The sequence below is a fragment of the Myodes glareolus genome, chromosome 5 (genome assembly GCF_982192425.1).
Source record: "Myodes glareolus chromosome 5, mMyoGla1.1, whole genome shotgun sequence".
Classification (NCBI taxonomy): Eukaryota; Metazoa; Chordata; class Mammalia; order Rodentia; family Cricetidae; genus Myodes; species Myodes glareolus.
Window position 1 is genome coordinate 14,073,804 of NC_142030.1, and position 23,407 is coordinate 14,097,210.

Genomic DNA, 23,407 nt, shown 5'->3' on the forward strand with positions numbered 1-23,407 from the left:
GGGATGACGCTCCAGTTCTGGAGGACATGGGTTTGATTGTCAGTATTCAGTAGCCAAGAAACAGCTGTACTCCAGTTCCAGGGGACCTGATGTCCTCTTCTGGCTCTAAGAGGGACACTGCACACTTGCAGTGCACAGACACGCAATCAGGCCAAACACCTATACATATAAAAATACTTTTTAAAAAAAAAAAGATCTTCGATTGCTGACCCTAGATGGCAAACATAATTTCAAATTCCACCCTTCTGTGATATTGGAGAGGAAACCCATAACCGTGCTCATGCTGGAAAATTGCATTAACTCCGAGCCACACCCCAATTCAGCCTATTTCTATGTTACTATCATCATCATTGTTTTTTCAAGATAGGGTTTCTCTGTGTAGTCCTGTTTATCCTGGAACTCACTCTATAGACCAGACTGGCTTTAAACTCAGAAATCCACCTGCTTCTGACTCCAGAGTGCTCGGATTAAAAGCATGCACCACCACTGCCCAGCTACTTCTGTATTATTAAAACAAGTTTATCTAGATATTGGAGTTACACCTAGTATGTGATAATGCATAATCTGATAAAATGTTACTTGTAAGCAAAATTAATTTCAGCAGACTGAAGTAAATCCAATACAACAGTTTCCCTTATAAGCCCAGAAGATTTTACAATACTTCTAGTATGCAGCACATTATTGGACTGGTGACATGGCTTAGTAGTTAAGAGCACTGGCTACTCTTCAAGAGAACCAAAGTCAACTCCCAGTACTTACATGGCAGCTTGCAACTGTCTGTAACTCCAGTTGCAGGGGACCTGACACCCTCACAACGACATACATACAAGCTAGACAATCAATGTGGTTAAAATAAAAATGTCATTTTAGAAAAAGAATACTTCTAAAGTTAACTGCCTTGAAAAAAGAGAAAGATAGTGGTGGGCTTTGATTCTGCTGTTCCATTGCTGCTTCTCTGGATTAAAGGACATCAATCAGACTTCTTAATGAAAGAGCATTAGAACAACACAATCAGATTAGCTTGTTATTCAATAGCCATTTATTGTTTCTGTGTGCAAGGCACTGTATTAGGCGCCAGGAGAGAAAGGAAGACAACACAAACATGATCAGAGTGGACTCTGCTCTCCAGGAGCGCACAATCTAGAGAGACCAATTGCATACAAGTGACAGCATATGGAAAGTTGTGAGCACTTTTTTCCCAGGAGACAGTACAGAGGTTTAAAGTGAGACCACGTCAGAGGGAGGCCTCTGGGTTCTTGCTACATTCTGCTCTTGAGTAGCAGGCATGAAAAGGGATATGGCCCAGCATAGAAGCACGCAATGGCAGTCTGCACTGGCCAGGCCCTTGACACTAAAGCCTTTACAGCAGGCACAGGAAGACAGGAACTGAACTGAAGTTCAGATGTCCACTCTGAGACCTCTGTCTCCATCTTGGAGATGAGAGTGCTAGGATGTAGAGCCTCACCAGTCCCCTGCAACACTCATCACTGTACAGCAGCACTGTAGGCACAACCACTTAGGGCCAGTGCTTACGTCATTTTCAGTGTTTATAGAAAACACCCCTCTCCAAAAATTCCAGAGGAATGCTCTCCCAACCCCTTCCTGGCTTTGATATACACAAGCAATATGAGAAACAAAGGGGTTTTGTCTGTAACTAGTGTTTAAGAACAAAGTTTGGTTATTAAAGACTAGGCAGCTTGTGCCTGAAAGACAAGTGACAGCCCATGGGTGCCCCACTACATTGCCTTCAGTTCGGGTGAAGAATACTTGGAGAAGATGAAACATTTTAGCCCAAAGTCCTTCAATACCTTGGAGCCACTTGAAGTATGACAGCCTGTCTCAGTTGTATGAATTCTCCAACAGGTCTGCTTGGGAAGCTTGAGTAACTAACACTGACAGGCAATGGCAGGTAGGACGTTAAGCAGAAGGTATCCCAGGGAGAAAAGTATGAAAAGGTAAACACAAAGTAACTGTAACAATGTTAAAGCTTCTTAGCCTGTTCCCAGGCTGAAACACAAGATTACTGTTGGGAGAATTTCCATGATTTCAAAGTCCCAAAGATCCAAATTTATTTTGCATGCCATCCCAAATCCTTTTGTCCAGTGTAGACAGAGCACCTCTCCCATTCTGACAGGGAATATCACTTCCTGGCTGAATTGCTTCTACCAATTCTCACTCAATAAGACAGGCAACATTTAAACATTTAATCTTCTGGGAAACCACACACTATTTTACCACTAGGGTTCATCATGCCAAAGTTAACAGTCATGTTTTCTTAAATATCAGTGCTTAAGATACCAACATTAAAGTGCAAATAGGACCGAGGAAGAATTGCCAGATTCACGCTACACTGCAAGACCTGATAAACAGAGTAGGAAGTGAACTGCTCTTGCCTGAGCCAGAGTTTAAAGAGGGCTTAGGTATTGTCGTGTGCATGCAGTGGCTTGTACTAGGTTTCCCAATCCACACAGTGATCAGTGCAGAAGAAAAGGAGGTGAGATTAACCCTGCACCAAGTGAGTACTCACAGGTTGTTTCACTAACAATGACCAACCAATTTCCTAATTCTGAGTGCCTTCTACCAAGTCACCTCTCCAAACCCATTAAAAAATATTACTAGAGATGAAATACAAATGGAACAATTATGTGTGAGGGTGGGATGGGGAGGGAATCATGGAGATACAAGCTTTAAAATGAAAGCTCTTGATAAAATCTTGATTTTAAAATTTATTTTTCCTTTCTATATGCCGGACTTACATTGTACCTGGGCACATGCCTTATAAGGTTTCAAATACTGTAAAGAAATATATTTTAAAATGTCATCTTCTGTTGAAAGGTTTAGCTCAAAAGTCTCCAAAATCATTAAGCCACATTAACATGAAGTTGCCACAATATAAAGAAGGGGTAATTAACTTTCTTCTTTTGTCCAGGTTTGTATTGCTCTCTGCTCTGGCTTTTCAGACTTCAAGGCAACCCAGCTCATTTAGTAAGGGCTCTTTTAGGTGTGTCCTTTATTTCTTTGGCATGCAAAACTGGCACACATTCCTACCTTTACCAAACAGCCACAAAGGACACGAAACACCTTCATGTGTTGGGGTTAAGAATCAGAAATCTACAAAAACTCAATTCATTTTTTGTAAATACTTTATATGGTAAAAATACAGCAAAAATAGGTTTTGTTTTTTTTTTTTGTTCAAAGACCAAAATATATACTGCTATGGTCATGGTTTTAAGGGTGATTTAGGTAGTCTCTGGCTCCTCAATTGTGCAGTGCAGTGTAGGTTGGCTTCAACCCCGACTTCTCCAGCTTCAGTCATTTATCAAAGCTAGAATCATACTGTGGAAAGAAGAAACCATAATTACTAATGTTTCATTAGGACTCTCCTGGAATCCGGTCTATTCAGCCCTGCATCCCCAGGCTCACCAAGGCACACTCACTGCAGTCACTTAAACCTAATAGCAATACTCAGGTAAAAGCCTCTAATGTTTTCACTAAAACAGTAAACAAACTGAGATAAGAGGAAGAGAGTAAAATCTAAAACCAATTTGGTATTGTCATTAAAAAATATGTGGGGCTAGAGAGATGGCTCAGCAGCTAAGTAAGAACACTTTCTCTCTTCAGAGGACCCATGTCAGGTGGTTCGCAACAGCTACTTGTAACTCCGGTTCCAGGGGACCCAGTGCCTCTGGCCTCCAAGGGCACCTGCACTCACATGCACATATCCACATGCACAAGCACTCACACACACTAAAAATAACAATAAACTCTTTACAAATAAAATATGGCCAGGCATATGCCTTTAATCCCAGCACTGAGGAGGCAGAAGAAAGCAATCGCTGAGTTAGAAGCCAGCCTGGTCTACAAAGCAAATTCCAGGACAGTCAAGACTACACAGAGAAACCCTGTTTCAAAAAAATCAATAAAAATAAAAATAAAGGCTAAGGCCAGTCAACCGCACACATTAACTCCCTATCCAGATGTCTGCCTTGTGCAGAGTCCCAGCATTCTGCTATTAACCCAGTAGTTTCTATTCACAAGGAGCCTTGGAAGCACCTCCTTTGGGAAGCTGACCTTATAAATGCTCCTGTGTGGTATGGCTTGCAAGCTAGTCTTGATTAGTGAGCTGTGAGGACAGCAAGACCCAGGCCCCCTCTTCCATTCTATATACTACTCCAGACTGTAACTACCAACCTCAATGCTTCCACACAGAAATTTATGCTGCTCCTTCTTGTCACCTGAGCTGACATAAAGACAGGAAATACTCAAGAATATCACAATGAAATATAATCCTTCCCTTCAATGACAGGGATCAACCTTGCTCTTGAACAACTGACCAAGATCAATCTTGATTAACATACCAAAACTACTGCAACGCTCAGAAATAATCTTGGTGCTACTAACAAACAGGAATTCAAACTTACTCGGTATACAGTGCAGATTAAAGGCGAAAAGATTTTTGAGTTTACTATAGGTAACTTAGGCACTTTACATGCATTTCGTTCATGCTATAATCCACTAGGTAAATTAGTAACAGCCCATTTCAGATGAAAACCCAAAGCACACAGAGGCTAAGAAGCACTTCCTAAATCTCACACTAGGTAGGAGAGCCCAGATCCCACTAGGTGAACACCTTGACCTACAAGCCAAAGGCCCATTGAACTCCACCATTCTCTAAACATGGGAAAATTTTTTTCAAAACTTTAATTCCATATAACAATCCCTGAATGCCTGCTACTGTAGCAGATGTGAGAGAAACATAAAACCCCTGAAATAAAAGCTGATTAATTGGTAATACATCACTTTTGAACAAAGGCATCCATTTTAACCCTTTCAACTATGAATGACATTCAGAGGTAAAGCAACAACGATGTGGCTAAAAATGACAAGCTTTTAAGCTAACAAGGGGAAAGGAAGGCTAGAAAAGGGGAGAGCACTCTAGACAAGAGTCACACAGGCTCTAAAGAATTACATCTTAAACCTGCCCCTAAAATGCTACTTCCATTTTTTTGTTTTCTTACTTGTTTGTTTTGGGTTTTATGTTTGCTTTTCTTTTCAGTTCAGGGTTTCTCTGTGTAACAGCTCTGGCTGTTCTGGAACTTGATGGGAGGACAAATTCATAGACATCACCGTCCTCTGCCTCTGGAGTGCTGGAATTAAAGTTGTGAGCCACTGCCCTTGTTTTCTTGTTTTTGAAATAGTATCTTGCTATAACTTACTAAGTAGTCTTGGATGGTCCTGAAGTTGTTTCTGCTTTCTCAGCCTCTCAAAGGCAAGGATTATAGATGTGCAACACTATTCCTGGCTAAAATAATGGTTTTTAAAAACCAGTATCTTGGAGCTGGAGACATGGTTCAGTGCTTAAGAGCACTTCTTGCACTTGCAGAGAACCCAGTTTCAGTTCCCAACACCTATATGACAGCTCCTAACTGTAACTCAAGTTCTAGGGGATCTGAAGCCTTCTTCTGAGCTCTAGAGCACCAGGCATAAATGTGGTACTCAAGCATAAATGCAGGCAAAACAACAAACACATAAAACTATAATAACTGAAAACCAAAACCAAACTATTATCTTTCCAGAAATAGAGGTTCACACCTACAATACCAGCACCACAAAGATGAGATAAAAGGATTGCCCTAAGTTCTAGGCCTGACTGGACTACATAGTGAGTTCCAGGATAGCCAGGGTTACATAGCAAGATCCGGTCTTAACCAAAATAAAACTAACAAAACAACCTACAAACAAACACTTTAAAATTTTTTACTTAATGAGTTTTTCTTGTCTGCATTTATGTCTATGCACCATATGCATGCCTGGTACCCACAGAGGTGAGAAGACAGCATCAGATCCCCTGAAACTGAAGCTAGAGATGGAGATAAGCCACCATGAGGGTGCTGGGACTTGAACCTGGATCCTCTGAAAGAGTCAGTGCTCTTACCCACTGAGCCAACTCTTCAACTCCCTTTTTCTATTATTCCTTCCCTCCTCGCCTGAACTCACTATGTAGGCCAACTCAGAGATCTGCTCGCCTTTGCCTTCTGAGTGCTGAAGTTAAAAGCATATAACACCAGGCTAACACTATACCTGGCAGAACAAGAGTTTCTAATCATTAGGAATAAATACACACACACACACACACACACACACACACACACACATCCATAGCTTTTTGTAACGGAAGAGTGAAAACTCTTAGCTAGATTCTAAGACAGAAGACAAACAGCAATGGCAGTTTTAGAACCTATTAACAGCCTCAACAGCTAAGGAACAGCTTAGGTATTACAGAAACTCTTTTAGGTTAGATAGAACACTAAATTAATGACATACATAAAAAATCTCCACAGACACAATAAAGTTTTACAACGCCAGGACAAAATCTTACAGTACAATAGTACCTCATGAACCAAAAGCAGGCACAGCATCCAGTATGTTGTAAAAAGGAGTCTAAACTTACCTATAGAGATACATGAAGAAACAGAGCAGGTAGAAACCAAGCTTGATCATGGCTTCCTTCATGTGTGACTTTAACTGCCCCCGATTGTGTATTTCTGTTGGATCAAACACTCCCATGTTACCACTTGGCACCATAATGAACCTGATAAAAGATACATACATTAGAAGGAAATTAAATCTCAGCGTGAATACTGAAAAACAGTAATCAACCCGCAAATGTAGACCAGTCCTTGCAGCCTTAAATTCAAACAAAATAGAGCAGTATAATGACATCTTGGGCTACCATTCGGTTTTCCTTTCTTCATTTAATTTTCTACCCACTAAAACAAATGTAGTAATACCTAGTAAATTCTGAGAACTTTTAACACATCGTCCGTCTCTCTTTAGCTCTTTCTCATTAGATACAAGTTAAAAGAGGTTCCAAAACCAAATTAATGTTTTTAAGTTCTTGGAAACTTCTTAGGGTCTTTGTGTGTGTGTGTGTGTGTGTGTGTGTGTGTGTGTGTGTGTGTGTGTGTGTGTGATGAACATGTGGAGGCCAAAGGCTGACATCAGGTGCTTTCTTCAATTGCTCTCCATGTTCCGTATCAAAGCAGAGTTTCTTACTTGTATCCAGAACTCTCTAATTCAGCTAGTTTAGATAGCCAGCTTCTTCCAGGGATCACGTGCCTCCACCTGAGAGTCAGGATTACAGGCAGGCCCAGGCCAACATGCCCACCTGTCATGCATTTGAGTGCTGGGATCTCAATTTCAGCCGTCATGCTTGCATTTTGACTACGGAGTCATCTCCCTCGGCCCTGTTTTTCAGACAGGGTTCCACTCTGTTGCTCAAACTGGCCTCTAACTCACTATACAATCAGTCTAGCTTTGAACCTGAGGATCATTCTTTCCCAGCTTCTTGAGTGTTGAGGTTCCAGATATGAACATCACACCTGGCTCTCAGAAAGTTGTAAATTGAGAAGGAAAACTATGAGAGAACCAACATTTATGCCTACACTTCACCATCCAGACTGTGCCACATGTGTAACACACATCTGAACCCAGCACCATAAACAGCTTCCTCCCACTTGCACATCCAGGCTTCTTGATTCTGTCAGTCTTGCCACATACAGTTTCTCAATGTCATTTCTGTGAAATGTAAAAGCCTCTCTGAGCTTCACAAGATTTAAACTCTCCCCTAAATCCTACTGGCCTAACCATACCTGTATAGAGGGTATTTTTACTTGAATATCCAAATAATACCCCCAAAAAGCCTCCAAAAGATGACAATTTAAAATTCCATTGCCTAGTTCCTTGGTTATCTACAAAACTACAGAGAAACCCTGTCTCGGAAAACAAAAAAAAAATTTTAAAAATTTTAAAAAAATTAAATGTAGGGTAGAGATGTGACTCGGTGGAACAGCTTTTTTCCCATCATACACAAAACCCTGAGTTCAGCTGGTTGTGGGAAGCATACCTTCAATCCCAGATTGGGGAGAAAAAAAAGAGTGCTTATACAAGCTACACATAAACTCTGACATGCTAAGAGGCCAGTCAGAAAGGACTGTGCACTCATTTCTATATGTGTCTTTCCAGAATTTGTAAATGTAGCAGTCAAGTAGATAGGGCTGTGGATGAAATTCAGTTGGCAGAGTGCTTGCCTAGCTTGCACAAAACTCTGGGTTTGGTCCCCAGCACTAGTACATGCCTGATATCTCAGCACTTGGGAGGTAGAGGTGAGAGAGATTCAAGAACATCCCTCATCTACTGTGCTGGCTAGTTTTATATCAACATGATTGTCTTAGTATTGCTAGTGCTGATGAAACACCATAACCAAAAGCAACTTGGGGAGGAAAGAGTTTATTTGGCTTATACTTCCATATCACAGTTCATCAATGAAGTGAGTCAGGGAAAGAACTCAAGCTGAGCAGGAACCTGGAGGCAGAAGCTGATGCAGAGGCCATGGAGGAGTGCCACTTTCTGGCTAGCTCAACTTGCTTTCTTATAGAACTCAGGACCACCAGTCCAGCGGTGTACCCATCCACAATGGGCCCTCCCCCACAAATCACTAATGTTAAAATACAGCCCACGGGCTTGCCTGCCTTTGGCCTGATCTTATAGAGACGTTTTTCTGCCCTCTGAGACAGGGTTTCTCTGTGTAGTCCTGGATGTCCAGAACTAGCTCTGTAGACAAGGCTGGCCTCAAACCCACAGAGATCTGCCTGCCTCTGCCTCCAGAGTGCTGGGATTAAAGGTGTACGTCCCAATTACCTGGCTGATGGATTTTTTCAGTTGAGGTTCCGTCCTCTCAGATGACTTTAGCTCGTGTCAAGTTAACATAAAACTAGATGGTACATTGATACAAGATAGTCATTTCGGAAGAAGGAACTTAAATTGAGAAATGGCCCCACCAGATTGACCTGTGGTGCATTTTCTTAACTAATGATGATGTGGGAGGGTGGTCCAGGGAAAGCAAGCCAGTAGACAGCAGTCCTCCCTGACTTCTCCATTAGTTCCTGCCTCAGTTGTAGAAAAGTTGGCCAGTCTTTGTAATTCCTTTCTATAGCATAGCATACACTTCCCTGGTAAAATTTTTATTTATTGTTTTCCTTTTTCAATCTCTTATTGTTCTCCCATTAATCTATATATATATATATATATATATATATATATATATATATATATATATATATATACCAATATTCTAATCTGAACTTCATCCCGGGAACAGATTCCTTACAATCTGGTCAAGGCCAGTCCTAGAAAGACTTTGGTTTGATTTTTTGAGACAGGGTCTTGCGTGTAGCCCAGGTTGGCCTCACATTCAAAATCCTTCTGTTTCAGTTCCCCCAAGGCATCACAAATGTGTTCCACCACGCCTACTCCAACCCTTTACTCTTTTCCAGCCCTTTGTTCCTCTATTATTTAGTGTGTGTGTGCATGTGTGTGTTCAAGCACAAGTACAGGTGTGAGGGGATGCAGGGGCAGACACATGCTTCTGTAACGGCAAACATGAGGTTAAAGGACAACTTGCAGGAATTCGCTCTGTCCTACCATGTGGGTTCCAGGGATCAAACTCAGGTTGTAAGCTTGGCAGCCAGTGCCTTTACACACAGAGCATGTCATTAGCACTCCTTACCTTTCTTTTTGTTTTGTTTGAGGTGGTGGTCTCAGTGTCCTCCTCTGGCTGTCTAGAACTCTCTATGTAGACTAATCTGGCCTCAAATTCACAGAAATCTATCTGCCTCTACACCCAAAGTAACAAGATTAAAGGTGTATGCTATCACACAGGATTCATTTTTATTCTAATAGTATTCTATAACATATTTAACAATCAGCCAATAAGTGGGTTTGCCCCTCAGTAAACAAAAGCTAAAAAAAAAACAAAAAACAAAAAAAACAGAGAGGCAAAGCAATCTACTAATGTAAAAATAATTCTAGGGCAGGAGAAATGGCTCAGTGGTTAAAAACATTAACTCATTGGCTGGCTACTCTTACACAGGACCCAGGTTTGGTTCCCAACATCACATGGCAGCTCAAACCCATCTATAACTCTAGTTCCCTGGGACCCAATAACTTCTAGTCTCCATGGTCATCCACACAAATGATACACACACACACACACACACACACACACACACACTAATAAATATTATTCCACAGTTTTTCACTAGATAACAAACTACAACAGTTTGAATATGAGTGTTTCCCCTGGGTTATTTCTGAACAAATTCCCTAGGATGATTAATTTTTTTGTTGTTGTTGTTTGTTTTCCAAGGACAGGGTTTCTCTGTGTAGCCCTGGATATCCCAAACTTGCTCACCAACTGAGAGCTATGTGTAGGGCCATGGCTGCTCACTGTCCAGTCATTGTGACATTCCTAGCCTGAGAGAAACCACGTGACTTATTTTGGGTTTTGGGAAGAGGGGTCAGGCCCTAAAAGCGTAACTTAATTGTCCAGAGTTTGGCTGTGAGAGGGCAGTGAAGGCAGAGAAAGAGTGACTGCTGGGAGAGATGAAGAAGCATGAGACGCCAGGTGGGCAGGGGTGGCGCCCACCTTTAATCCCAGTACTCCGGAGGCAGAGACAGGTGGATCTCTGTGAGTTTGAGGTCAGCTTGGTCTACAAGAGCTAGTTCCAAGACAGGCTCCAAAGCTATAGAGAAACTCTGTCTCGAAAAACCAATACCAAAACCAAAAAAAGAGAGAGAGAGAGAGAGGAGAGAAGAAGAAGAAGAGGAAGAGGAAGAGGAGGAAGAGGAAGAGGAAGAGGAAGAGGAGGAAGAGGAAGAGGAAGAAGAAGAAGAAGAAGAAGCAGCAGCAGCAGCATGAGAGAAGTATGAGAAAATGAATGAATGATAAAGAAGTATGTGTGAGTGAGTGAGTAAGTGTGAGGGAGAAAGAGTTATGTGTGGGAGCTGCTGCCCGTAGAGGAGCTGCGCCTAGGATCTGTCCAAAGTGCTGTATGGGAAGAGGATATGTAAATGAGATGTACAACTATGCTGTGTAGAGGTCTGTAACCGTGTGGAGACAAGGAAAACGAAGCTGTATAGAAAAGAGATGAAGAAGAAAAATGTATGTAAAAGATATGCAGTCATGTGATAGAGATGTTGTAACTGAAAACTGAAATACATAACTGAGCAGGAGAGATGTATGTATGTAAGACAGATTGTCAACAGATTAAGATAAAGTAAAGGAGAAGATTAGCTACCATCAGGAAAGTGTGTGCATGTTCCTTTTCTCTTAGGTTACCAGAAGAAAGCATGTTTCCTTATTTACCCCCAGATAGAAAAGTCCAGCCCATGTCACCTTGGTGGATTTTCCCACATACCCTGGGGCTGACTGGGAACTGCCCACCAAAGTTAGCAACAGATCACTCTTAATTAAACACGTGACTGAGTCATGCAAACTACTATCTGTCCAATATACCAGATTAAACAATGATTTATTCTGATTTCATAAGTACTTTGTTGTTATTTTATTCACTGGGATATTTTCTGGGGGAAATGTTCTTAATTATTTTCTTTTATCTAGGATTTCACGTAGCCCAGGATGTCTTCAAACTTACTAAATGGACAAAGCTAGACTCAAAACTCCTGATCCTCCTAATTCTACTTCCCAAATGTTGGGATTACTACCAGACATACACCACCAGGCCCAGCTGTTAGTTTCGTAAGAACTCCTGTCACAAAATGGTAAACAAACCATACTTACCTATATATATTCCAAGTGGCAACAGGTAAGTTGAGAAGGAAGATGAACCAGTGCAACGAAACAAGCATGAGCACAGTGACAGCAGCATGGCCGACCACCTCTGGTATCACCCACTGCAAGTGAAGAACAAGGCATTATCTCTAATCCACCTTTCCTATCTGAACATGACACAGAAGCTAAACTGATGAATGTGCAGACAATTTTTAGCTTAGACTTGGAAACCCCAGACAAGGCTATAACTTCCTACTCTAGGCAAATACATCAGTTAACAGCTTTAAAATGAAATATTTACGTTTCAGTTTTATTTCACCCTAAGCAAAGTCTTAGACTCGTCCATAAGCCAGTCTGAACACCTGAGGAAGAAGCAGAGTACGACTCACTTCCTATTCCAGCATCTATGTCAATATGCTAAAGCCTCCTGCTCTAAATTAGTGTGGTTCACAGCCATACACATGCCTTTTCAGTTAGAATCCTCACCTCCTGAACCCCACCCTCCGCAGAAAAATTCCCCATCTCCATTATCCGGAAGAAGCAATGCCATTCAGAAAGATAAGATTAAAATAACTATCAGGTGTAATGATAAATGCCTGTAATCCCAGCACTAGGAAGGCAGGGAAATCACTGCAAATTCAAGGCTAGTCAGGGCTACCTAGGGAGCTGCTTCCTCAAAACAAGAACAGAAGTTTTAAAATAGGAGGTGGTGGGATGGTTCAGTGGTTAGTTGTTTCCCCAGCAGCCACACGGAAGGCCCACAGCTGCCTGTGACTCTGAGGGGGACTCTTCTGGCCTCCTCAGGCACCTGCACACGTGTGGCATGGACTCACACAGACACATAAATAAAAACATATTTTTTTTTTAAATTAGGGGAGAGGGCGAATGTAGTCCCTCACTACCACAAATTATGCAGCCGAGTTTCCTACATTTGGAGAAATCTCAGGGGTCAGCACAACCAGAGTGCAATGGATAAGCCTCGCCCTGGAATACCACCTTCATGATCATGGTATCTCCCCTGCCAGGTAAGTATATAAATCGTATTTTAAATTATTAAAAAAAAATAGGACTGGAGAAATGGCACAGTGACTAAGGTGGCCGGTACTCACATCAGGTAGATCACAACCCCTTATAACTCAAACCCCAGTGGGAACTGACATCTCTAGCCTCAGAAGACACCTGTACTCACTTGTACATATGGACATACACATAAACATAACTAAAAATAAAAGGGTATTAACTTGAATAGCAATGGATGACAGAAGATTACTAAGCAATGTCTTTAAAAGTCAGAAAGAAAAAATACTTGTCACACTATAACCCCATACTCAGATAGAGAATCAAGGATTCAAGTAAGATATGTTCAAACATTTCAGAACTCCAAGAACCTCAAGAAACTCCCCCAAAATGAAGTTGTAGACAAGAGGAAGACACAAGATTCAAGAATCAGGGGCTCCACAACCAAATGAGAACTATGAAATAGCTTCAGAACAGACAATTAGAGGGCAGCATGACATGCTGGCCTGAAAAAGAAATGGTTCGGAGTGGGGCAGGGAGGGGAGAACGGGGGACTGATACATCCTTTTAATCTTTTACTAATTCATTTTGGGGGAGAGAAAGTAGAAGGGGTCTTGCTATGAAGCCCAGGCTGGCCTCAAAATCATGGCAGAATTCTGGCCTCAGCCTCCTAAATATTACCATCACAAGCACTGACTACCACAACCAGCATGATACCATATAGAAAATAGTTATAGATGTATCTGAAAATTTAGTAACAGGTAAACAGAAAACTAAGGAAATAAAGAAATATGACAATTACTCCCCCCTACACACACACACACACACCCCTTTTTCTCTTTTTCTTCCTTTGTTCGTTTGTTTGTTTTTGAGACAGGGTTTCTCTGTGTAGCCCTGGCTATTCTGGAATACACTCTGCAGCCCAGGTTGACCTCAAACTCTGCCTGCCTCTGCCTGCTGAGTGCTGGGATTAAAGACATGCACCACTACAGGGGTGGGAGGTGGGAGTCTAAGGGACATAATATCACTGTCTACTCTGAGGCTCAGCAATGAAGACTTATATTTTTACAAGAGTAAATCGTAACGACACAAATACTGAAACATCACCTTACTCTGAAAAGAAAAAAAGACGGTACAACAAGCCAGGTATGGCACAACAGCAATAAAAATGAGGAAGCAGGTGTTTTCAGTAAGGGACTAACTAACAACCAAGTCCTCTGAACCTTTTGGGTTTTTTTCAATAGACTTAAGATACAAAGTCACATGGGCACTGTTTTTTGCGACAAGCAAAAAAAAAAAAAAAAAAAAAAAAAAGTGCCCCTCAATATATTTTTACATGAAATTTTATCCAGAAAGCTTCTTTGTCCAGCTCATAAAATGGATCAGGGACAAATGATTTTCCTGTATCTAGATTAAACTCCCCACTCAGAGGACTTATGTCAATATAAAGTTATTATACTAAATATGAAATGGCCTTAAAACAAACTAACTAATCAAGTCCATTTTTTCCCACAAACCACACAAGAAAGATCTTTCACTCAATAAAAGGCAGACTGAGCATTTGTTCCATGAGTGGGAGGGTGCAATATGGGCACAGAAAACCAGAACAATCAGCTTCATGTAGACAAGACCAGAAACATGCATAGTAAGAAACAATATTTAAAATCAGATCTAGCATAATTTCATGATCTAAAATACTGTAAAAACATAGCAGTTCTAGCTACAACACTACAGTGAATACCTAGGAATCTAAAAGAAAAAAATGCAAATTCTGATGATCTATAATAAAACTTAATATGAAAAGAATTGATTTCAACCAAAACTGAGTAAAGCAATATCTTACCTTGTTTAATTTTGAGCAACATGATCTAGCATTAATGTAATCACATTCTAAATCAGACAATGTAATGATCTGACGGTCAAGATAAGGAATTATATACATAATTCTGGTGTTTGTAGAGTCTATGTATGTGCACATGTATGCACCAGAGGTTGGTGTTGGCAATCTTCTACTTCTTTCCACCTTGATTTTAGTCTCTGACTAAACCTGAAACTTGTTTGACTAGACTGGCCAATAAGCCCCTGGGACCTTTCTGCTTCCACTTTCCCCAGTGCTGGGGAGCAGAACTAGGTCCTTGGACAACAAGCACTTACCCTAATGAGCCATCTGTCAGGAGCACACAGACTTCCTGCTTAACAACCAAGCATTATATATGTTTCAGAAAGCAATTCCAGCACTCAGGAGATGAGTGGATTAGAAGTTCAAGGCCACCCTCAGCTACATAGTAAATTTGAATATCAAGGGCATTACAGGATACAATTAACACTCTCAAAAAAAAAAAAGGTAAAATTTAGTAAAAAGTAAAATGTTCTCAACCAAGTATCACCTATTCATCACTTTCCCCACAAATTCACAACCAGACAATGCCAATACCACAATTAACACTACAATTCAAATTCAGAAGAACCTCTTCCCAATAGGTTTATCTCCCAAACTCTCCTAGCTTGAATTTACTCTGCAGATTCAGCTTCCTAATAAACTGTTCTGTTTTGAGCTTCTAAAGTAACAGAATTGCATGTGTTTATCATATATAACATGTTTCAAATAATATATACCTTGTAGAATGATACAACCTAGCCAGGCAGGATGCATTATCTCACATGGTTACTTCTGTGGTAAAAAGTATGCAACTTTCAGTCTCCGCATTTTCACAAACAGGATACATTGTTAACTGCAGTCACCATATGAAAGTATTTCCCCTACTCTCTTGGTCCAGCACCTTATCTGTTCTACGGAGGTGCTCCACCATTGAGCCACACCCCCAGATCAACAAGAGATCGCTGTAACTTATTCCTAACAGAAATTGTGTATCCTTGACCTAAAGCACTTTGTTAAGTCAAAAGTTTGCACTACTGCCCTCCTCTTTTATCTGATCTAACTCCCTTCCCTACCTGATTTCTTGCTACAGCCTAAAGCAACCATGAACTCCTGGTGCTCTATAACCATCACCCAGAAATAAACATGCCTGCCCTGCACCCTGCTCTGGCCAGTGACTGTAAATATCTGTCCCCCTTTTCCTGTAGGTTTCTTCACTACTCAAACTCCACACGCTCCTATAGTCTCCATGAAGTCTATTCTGACCGTTCTCCAACTATTCTCTGTCAAGCTATTACTGCAACTATCCTACAACACAGTAATGTGTCTTCACCAAAATGCAACCTGAATGTGTAACCAATGTTAAACATTCCAATTAACATATACATACATACATGATCTGGAATAGACCAAGACTGTTTTAGATGATCAAATCTAGTTTTCCAAACTGCAAAAATAATAATAAAAAGCATTTCAGATTGTCAAACAACTCTGGTTCCTTTTATCATAAGCTAAGCAGTGGTCATCAGAACTTCAGCAAGAGATGTTTGCCCTTTTAGTCAGTTCCTCAAAGGTAATAAAACACAGGGCTCTTTTTATTAGAAACCATCAAAGTAAAAACTGATGCTAAATAATTGCAATAGGGCAGACACTGCTGGGTGTTTAATACAAGTTCTCATTGTGTGTGTATCTAGGAAACAAACATCTCCAATCCTAAAGTAGGTAAGAGACAGTGAAGAGCAATGATTCCTAATTCCAAATTTTGTCCCTTCCTATTAAAACGAACTGTCAGTTCACAACAAAGTGGAAAATATACTCTCTGCTGCTATCCTAAAGTTGCACAAGGCCAAAAAAGAGGTTAAATTTGATCAGAAAAGGGGATGTGATTTTGAAGGAAAGGGGGTAACATGCAAAAATCCTAATGCACTTTTCTAGTCATAGTTAATTACTTAAAACTGGACTTGGACTGTGGGCTGGGCAGTGGTGGCGCATGCCTTTAATCCCAGCACTTGGAAGGCAGAGGCAGGCGGATCTCTGCGAGCTGGAGGCTAGACTGGTCCACAGAACTAGTTCCAGGACACGCTCCAAAGCTATAGAGAAACCCTATCTCGAGGAAAAAAACAAAAAACAAAAAAACAACAACAACAACAAAAACCTGGACTGTGTATTACCCTACAGCACTACAACACTGTGCTACAAGCACTATGATCCCCTAAGACCTGGAAGTGATGCAGCCACACAGCTACTACAGTGCTAGGCTGCTGAACACCATTTGCCGGTCCGGAAAATATTGTTTGAAACCTTCACGGAAAGTACTACAGAAAACACTGACTTTTAACACGGGCAAGACTTTTTTTTTTTAGGTTTCGAAACGGAGGAATAAGTCTCACATATAGTTACTGAATTTACAGATCTCCCATTGCCGAGGACAACCAAAAACACTTTGTAGATGCTTCTGAAGTAACTCCTTTTTTATAAAACTCTCTAAAGGGCCGCACGTGAAGGAAGCACATCGCCGATTCTTGGAATGAGTCATCTCCTGGGTGTGGGGAGTCCTCAGAAGCGCAGACACCCGCGAGGACAAAGGGGCAAGGGTGCTACCGGGGACGAGAGAAGGCGGCAAAACCTTCCGCCCGCCAGCACCGGCCCCGGGCTGCCTCGATCTCCCGGGGGGCACCTGCGGGCGAGAGCAGACCGAGGGGCGGCTGGAGGAAGCTGCCTTAGGCCGGCTAAAGACCGAGCTCGGCTCCTCCGCTCGCGACCCGGGCCCGCGCCGCCGCCCCCTCACCCCACACCTGCCAGCGCCCGCCGGGCCCGCCCTCTGCCCATTGTCCGGCGGTAGCCCTGGGGATGAGCGGCGGCCCTAGCCCGTCTCAAGCAAGGATACGAAGTAGACAGAGAGGAAGATAAGCGCGCAACAATCGAGGAGCGAGAAGAGGAACACCACCGCCTCCATCCTCCGCCGCCGCTCCTCCCGTCAAACCAGCTCCGGGCCGCGCCGCCAGGACAGGCGGCATGCCGGGAATTGTGGTCCAGGAAAGACTCCTCCCGGTGCGATGCATGATGGGAAATGCAGTTCGCTATCCCCCCCCCTCCCCCGCAGTGAGGGAAAGGGGAGGTGGGACACAACCTTACTGAAAAGCTACTGACCCCGAGCTGGTAACCCGCGGACACTAATAAGGAGTTACTCACCGTGTGTGAAATTTGTGTTTCTTTTACTTTCCATCCATCCTTCCTTGTCCACCATTGTTGGTTTCGGGGTGGGGGGTGGGGCGGAATGAGCTTTTTTTTTTCTTCCCCCGGTGGTAGGAGCTCACCCTGTAGCAGAGGCTGGTCTCCAATTTGGGATTACCGGCATGCGCCTCCACAGAGGGCTGCTTTAGTGTCTGCTCGCAACTCGCCCGCATCCTATAACTTCTCATCTCAAATACAAATCCAGTTCCTGACCTGTTCCCCCAGAGCTTGCCCAGATGTTTGCCTATTCTCGGTTACGACAAGCTTTCTCATCTCTGAATCTTAAAATCTTCACAAGAATCCGGGGTTTTACTCAACCATTGATTCTTTTAGCAAATAATTCTGACGACACCCCTACTATAGATCAAGAGCTGTCTTACACTTCAAGTGCAGAAATGAACGGAGCAAACACGTGCTCTGGGGGGTAATAAGGCAATAAGGTAGCAATTAAATACTGAAAAACAACTTCAGTGGGCGACAAGCCTTTAGAAGCCGATTACAGCAGTCATTTGCTCACTCGTCCATTTATTTAACTTGTGTTTTCTGAACAGTCTGCAAGGCACTGCTCTAGGCCTCAGAGACACAAGGAACAGAGACCGAGCGTGCCACCAAGACTGTAGCTTGCATGGGAAGTGTGTGTGTGTGTGTGTGTGTGTGTGTGTGTGTGTGTGTGTGTGTGTGTGTGTGTGTGTGTGGAGGGGGGGGGGACAGAAAGTAAACAGTATAGATTTAAAGCACTTCTAAGCACTGTGAAGGGCATGAGGAAACACCTGAACGCCAGCAGAGACCAGGCTGAGGAACTCACACAGATATGAAAACAATAGCATTGGAAGATTTGCAAGGGATCGAAAACATTCAAGAAATTGAGCTTTAGGAAGTCAAAGGAGGCCGGACAGTGGTGGCACATGATTTTAATTCCAGCACTCTGGAGATACAGCCTGGTCTACAAGAGCAAGTTCCAGGACAAGCTCAAAGCTACAGAGAAACCTTGTCTCAAAAAACAAACAAACAAAGGAAAGCAGGACAAGGTCACATGCACCTTGAAAACTTTTGGGGGTGGGGGGAATTAGCTTTCTGTAATTTCTTTTACATTTCTTAATTTAGTGTATTTATGACTAGGTAGGTGCACACGTCGAGGCCAGAGGCCAACCTGTAGGAGTTAGTTCTTTCCCTCCCCCACGTGGGTTCTAGGGATGGAACTCGCACTGCCAGGCTTGGCTGCAAGCCCCTTTGCTTTCTGAGCCATCTTCTCAGCCTATTTAACTTTTACCCAAAAAATTACCCAAGAGTTTTAAGAGAAGTACCTTGACCAGATTTACATTTAAAAATATATTGTTATGGCCATTTGGTGCATTAAATGTGTGAAAAAGCAGAACGAGTTTATCAGTAAGAAGTAAGAGAGAGGCTAGAGAAGAGCATGAGAAGGAAGCCGAAACAAACTGGATCTGCCTCACAACGTCGCAAATCCATAGATTCATTAAGGGTTCATAGGTCAAAGCTACAAGTACAGCTAAGATTTATGTACCAGATTATCACTGTGCTCCCACTGTACCTTGCCCATGCCTCTATCAAATCAACTCTCTGACCTGTGTATGTTAGCTAGTGTCTGCGAGGCACTGTTCTAAGGCCTTAGAGATACAAGAAACAGAAATGGAAGGTGCCCACAAGACTGTAGCTTGCATGGGAAGTGTTGAGGAAGACAGAAAATAGACAGTGTAGATTAAAAGCACTTTTAAGTACTTGGAAGGGCATGAGGAAACACCTGAACGCCAGCAGAGACCAGGCTGAGGAACTCACACAGAATTGAAAATAGCATTGGAGATTTGCAAGGGATGGAAAAAGTTTAAGAAATTGAGTTTTAAGAATTCAAAGGAGGCCAGGCAGTGATGGCACATGCCTTTAATTCCAGTATTCAGGAGGCAGAGGCAGGTGAATCTCTGTGAGTTTGAGGCCAGTGTGGCTGCCTTCGCAGTGAATTCCAGGGCAGTCACTACACAGAGAAACCCTGTCTTGAAAAACCAAAAAAGAAAAAAAGAAAAAAAAAAAAGAATCAAAGGGGGAGAGGGGTCCTGGAGGACCTGGGTTCCATTCCCAGCATGGAGGCTAACAACCATCTGTAACCCCAGTTCTAGGGGATCTGATGCCTTCTTCTGGTCTCCTCAGGCACTGCCTGCATATGGTGCTCATACAGACTTGCAGGCCAATTACCCACACACTTAGAAAAAAACTAAAAAATTTAAAAAATAAGTTTTGAGAAATCAAAGGCAGTCAAATATGCATGCCTAGCTAGTCATTCCCTATATTATGTTAAAAGGAAGCATATTTTATTGGTTTTTGTACTCCTAGTACCTCCACTGTAAATAACTAGTGCTTAATAAAATGACGACAAATGAATATCAGAAGAGATTTGAAGGGGGCTGGAGAGATGGCTCAGTGGTTAAGAGCACTGACTGCTCTTCCAAAGGTCATGAGTTCAATTCCCAGCAACCACATGGTGGCTCACAACCATCTGTAATGAGGTCTGGTGCCCTCTTCTGGCCTGTAGACATACACGCGGGGAAAGAATATTGTATATATAATAAATAAATATTTAAAAAAAAAAGAAGAAGAGATTTGAAGTAGCTTGAGTGGTGGCTCAGTGGCTAAGGGCGCCTAACGCTCTAGTGCCAGAGGACCCGAGTTCAAGTCCCTTTGGCGCTACTAGCAATCGATCAGCGATCAGTATAGAATCGCTATCGATCAATAAAAAAAAAACGGGCGGTGGTGGTACACTCCTTTAATCCCAGCACTCGGGAGGCAGAGGCAGGCAGATCTTTGTGAGTTCGAGGCCAGCCTGGTCTCTACAAGAGCTAGTTCCAGGAAAGGAAACCCTGTCTCAAAAAACCAAAAAAAAAAAAAAAAAAAAAAAAAAAAAAAAAAAAAAGAAGAAGAAGAAGAGATTTGATTAAAAACAAACGGGGGGCTGAAGAGATGGTTCAGAGCTTAAGTGCACTAGCTATTCTTCCAGAGGGCCGGGTTTGACTGCTAGCTACCTACATGGTAGCTCACAAATGTTTGTAACTAGAGTTCCAGGGGTTTGATGACTTCTGGACTCTAGGAGCATTGCAGCATGCATGGTGCACAGACAGGCATGCAAGCTGTATTCGGACTTTCCCTTGGGTGGTCAGTTCACAAATAACAACACAGAGACTATTATTAATTATGAAAGCATAGCCTTAACTTAGGCTTTTTCCCAACTAGCTCTTATAACTTAACCTGTTTCTATTAATCTATGTTCTGTCATATGGCTTCGTTACTTCTCCTCTGTACTATATATCTGACTTGTTCCTGGTCTCAATGGCATCTCCCGCAGATGTAGATTCTAACACTAAAATCCTCTTTTTCCACAGAAGTCCCACCTAATCTCTCCTGCCTAGCTATCGGTCATTCAGCTATTTATTAAACCAACCAGAAGGTGCCTTAGGCAGAGACACATCTTTACAGTGTAAACAAATATTCCACAACATTTCCCACTTTTTGTCTAATCAAAAAAGAAAGATTTTAACTCTAACTTAGGAAACTACATACAATAAGAACAAGTATCAGGTAAGAACTATATTCACAATTTGTATTTGTATAATTTTGTATTTGGCAAATTCAGAGAAAATATTTTATTATTTATCTTCTCTTGGTGAGTCCAAAGTTTTGTACCCAATTTACTTTCTATCATAACTAAAGAAAACTGTAACTATAGTGTTGTGATCTCTGTGAGTACACTGTGAAGAGGTATCTTTGCCAAGGCACCTTCTGGTTGGTTTAATAAACAGTTGAATGGTCAACAGCAAGGCAAGAGAGAACAGGCATGACTTCTGGGCAAAGAGAGGAATTGGGGATGAATCTGGGTCCACAGAAAAGATGTCAGCAAGATGCAAAACAAGTCAGACATATGTTATGGAGGACAGGTAACTGAGTCACATGGCAAAACAGATTAAAAAAAAACAAGTTAATATAAGTTAAAAGAGCTAGTTGGGAAAAAATCTAAACTAAGGCCAAGTCTTAATAATTAATAATAAGCCAGGTTGTAGTGCTATACACCTTTAATCCCAGCAGTTTGGAGGCAGAGGCAGGTAGATCTCTGTGAGTTCAAGGCCGGTCTGGTATACAGAGCTAGTTCCAGGAAAGCTAAAGATATTACACAGAGTAACCCTGTATCAAAAAAACCAATAATAATAATAATAATAATAATAATAATAATAATAATAAGTCTGTCTCATTATTTGTGAGCTGGCAGACCAAGGAAAGTCTGACTATAGGAGGCAAAATACCATATACACAAAATAAAAATAAATTTTCAAAAATAAAAGCAAACAAAATAAGATCTGCCTGGGCTGGCAAGATGACCCACTGGGTAAAGGCACTTACCTGTAAGTGTGAAGCCACATGTGGAAGGAGAGAACCAACACCTCTGGAGGTCCTTTGACCTCTCTATGTATGCCATGGGACATACAGTGACACATGCATTGAGTGCAAGCACACACTCACAAATAAACAAATGTATTTAATAATTAAAACTGGCTGGCTGGGGAGATATTCTGGTAGCAAAGATCACTTGTTCTTGCAGAGACCCACACTTCAGGTCCCAGCACTCACATCAGGAGACTCACAACTAACTGCCTGTAATTCCAGTTCCAGGGTATCTAACATTCTCTTCTGGCCTCCACAAGCACCTGCACACATATACAAACACATGCAAGTAGAATAAAACCTTTTTAAAAAATTAAAAAGAAACGATCCACATAAACCTCACCTCATATACATTCCCCAAGATGGAACAGAAAACCCTGAAGGTCCTGTATTGTTTGTTTGAAACAGGGTTTCACTGTGTAGCCCTGGCTGTCCTGGAACTCAGGACCTGCCTTTGCCTCCTGAGTCCTGGGGTTACATTCATTACCATATTGGGCCTGTCCTGAATTCTTTACATGCTTTTTTTTTATCCTAAGAAAATGTAAAAGCCCACACCACAATCAACCACAATTATTAAATTACCATTTCCCATTATGATGAATTTTTTTTCTCATTCTACCTGAAAACTCAGAGCAAGGTTGCAAACTACAAGGAATCAAAATTTATAAGAAGGAAATGATTAGTATTAAAAAGTCAGCAGGCCAGGTATGGTGGTACATGCCTTTAATTCTAGCACTCAGGAGGAATAGGCAGATGGTTCTCTCAACCATTCATGTCTACAGAGTGAACTCTAGGGCTACAGAGCTAGACATTATCTCAATGAAGTTTTACTCTACAAAAAAAGCTGCCAGGCACTGGTGGCGCACACCTTTAATCACAGCACTCGGGAGGCAGAGGTAGGCAGATCTCTGTGAGTTCAAGGTCAGCCTGCTCTACAGAGTGAGTTCCAGGATAGTCAAGGCTATCCTGTCCCAAAACATAAAAAACAAACAAACAAACAAATAAATAAAAAGAAGCAAAATCTGGGGACAACTAAGATGTCTCAGTGGTAAGAGCACTGGCTGCTCTTGTAGAGGACCGGGGTTTAGTTCCCAGCACCCACAAAGCAGCTGACACTCATCTGTAACTCTAGTTGCAGAGGATCCAACAGCCAGACACTATAGCACAAATTCTAATTGATATTAGTAATAAAAACCCAGAGTCAG

The 23,407-nt window shown here is 41.9% G+C and overlaps 1 protein-coding gene and 1 non-coding gene across 3 annotated transcripts; both read right to left on the reverse strand.

The window, feature by feature from the left end:
• Positions 1-1,016: 1,016 nt before the first annotated feature.
• Cnih4 (cornichon family member 4) lies at positions 1,017-17,568 on the reverse strand. Of its 2 annotated transcripts, XM_048439570.3 has the most exons (5): positions 17,413-17,566; positions 14,493-14,561; positions 11,642-11,754; positions 6,452-6,592; positions 1,017-3,336 (listed from the first exon to the last, which is right to left on the reverse strand). In XM_048439570.3, the coding sequence occupies exons 1-5, from the start codon at positions 17,479-17,481 to the stop codon at positions 3,309-3,311; spliced, it is 420 nt and encodes a 139-aa protein (XP_048295527.1). In that variant the 5' UTR covers positions 17,482-17,566; the 3' UTR covers positions 1,017-3,308. The 2 variants fall into 2 exon arrangements, with proteins under 2 accessions (XP_048295527.1, XP_048295529.1); XM_048439572.3 differs by lacking the exon at positions 1,017-3,336 and having other exon boundaries at positions 6,452-6,545; positions 17,413-17,568.
• LOC125403897 (U1 spliceosomal RNA) lies at positions 12,509-12,665 on the reverse strand. Its single transcript, XR_007233118.1, has one exon. It is a non-coding gene; the product is annotated as a U1 spliceosomal RNA (small nuclear RNA).
• Positions 17,569-23,407: the final 5,839 nt, after the last annotated feature.

Coding starts and splice junctions, on each gene's coding strand:
- Cnih4 (XM_048439570.3), bottom strand. CDS start 17,481: ATGGAGGCGGTGGTGTTCCTCTTCTCGCTCCTCGATTGTTGCGCGCTT. Junction 14,562..17,412: donor TCTTCCTCTCTGTCTACTTC/GTATCCTTGCTT, acceptor CTTGACCGTCAG/ATCATTACATTGTCTGATTT. Junction 6,593..11,641: donor GCCACTTGGAATATATATAG/GTAAGTATGGTT, acceptor ATCTTTTATCAG/GTTCATTATGGTGCCAAGTG.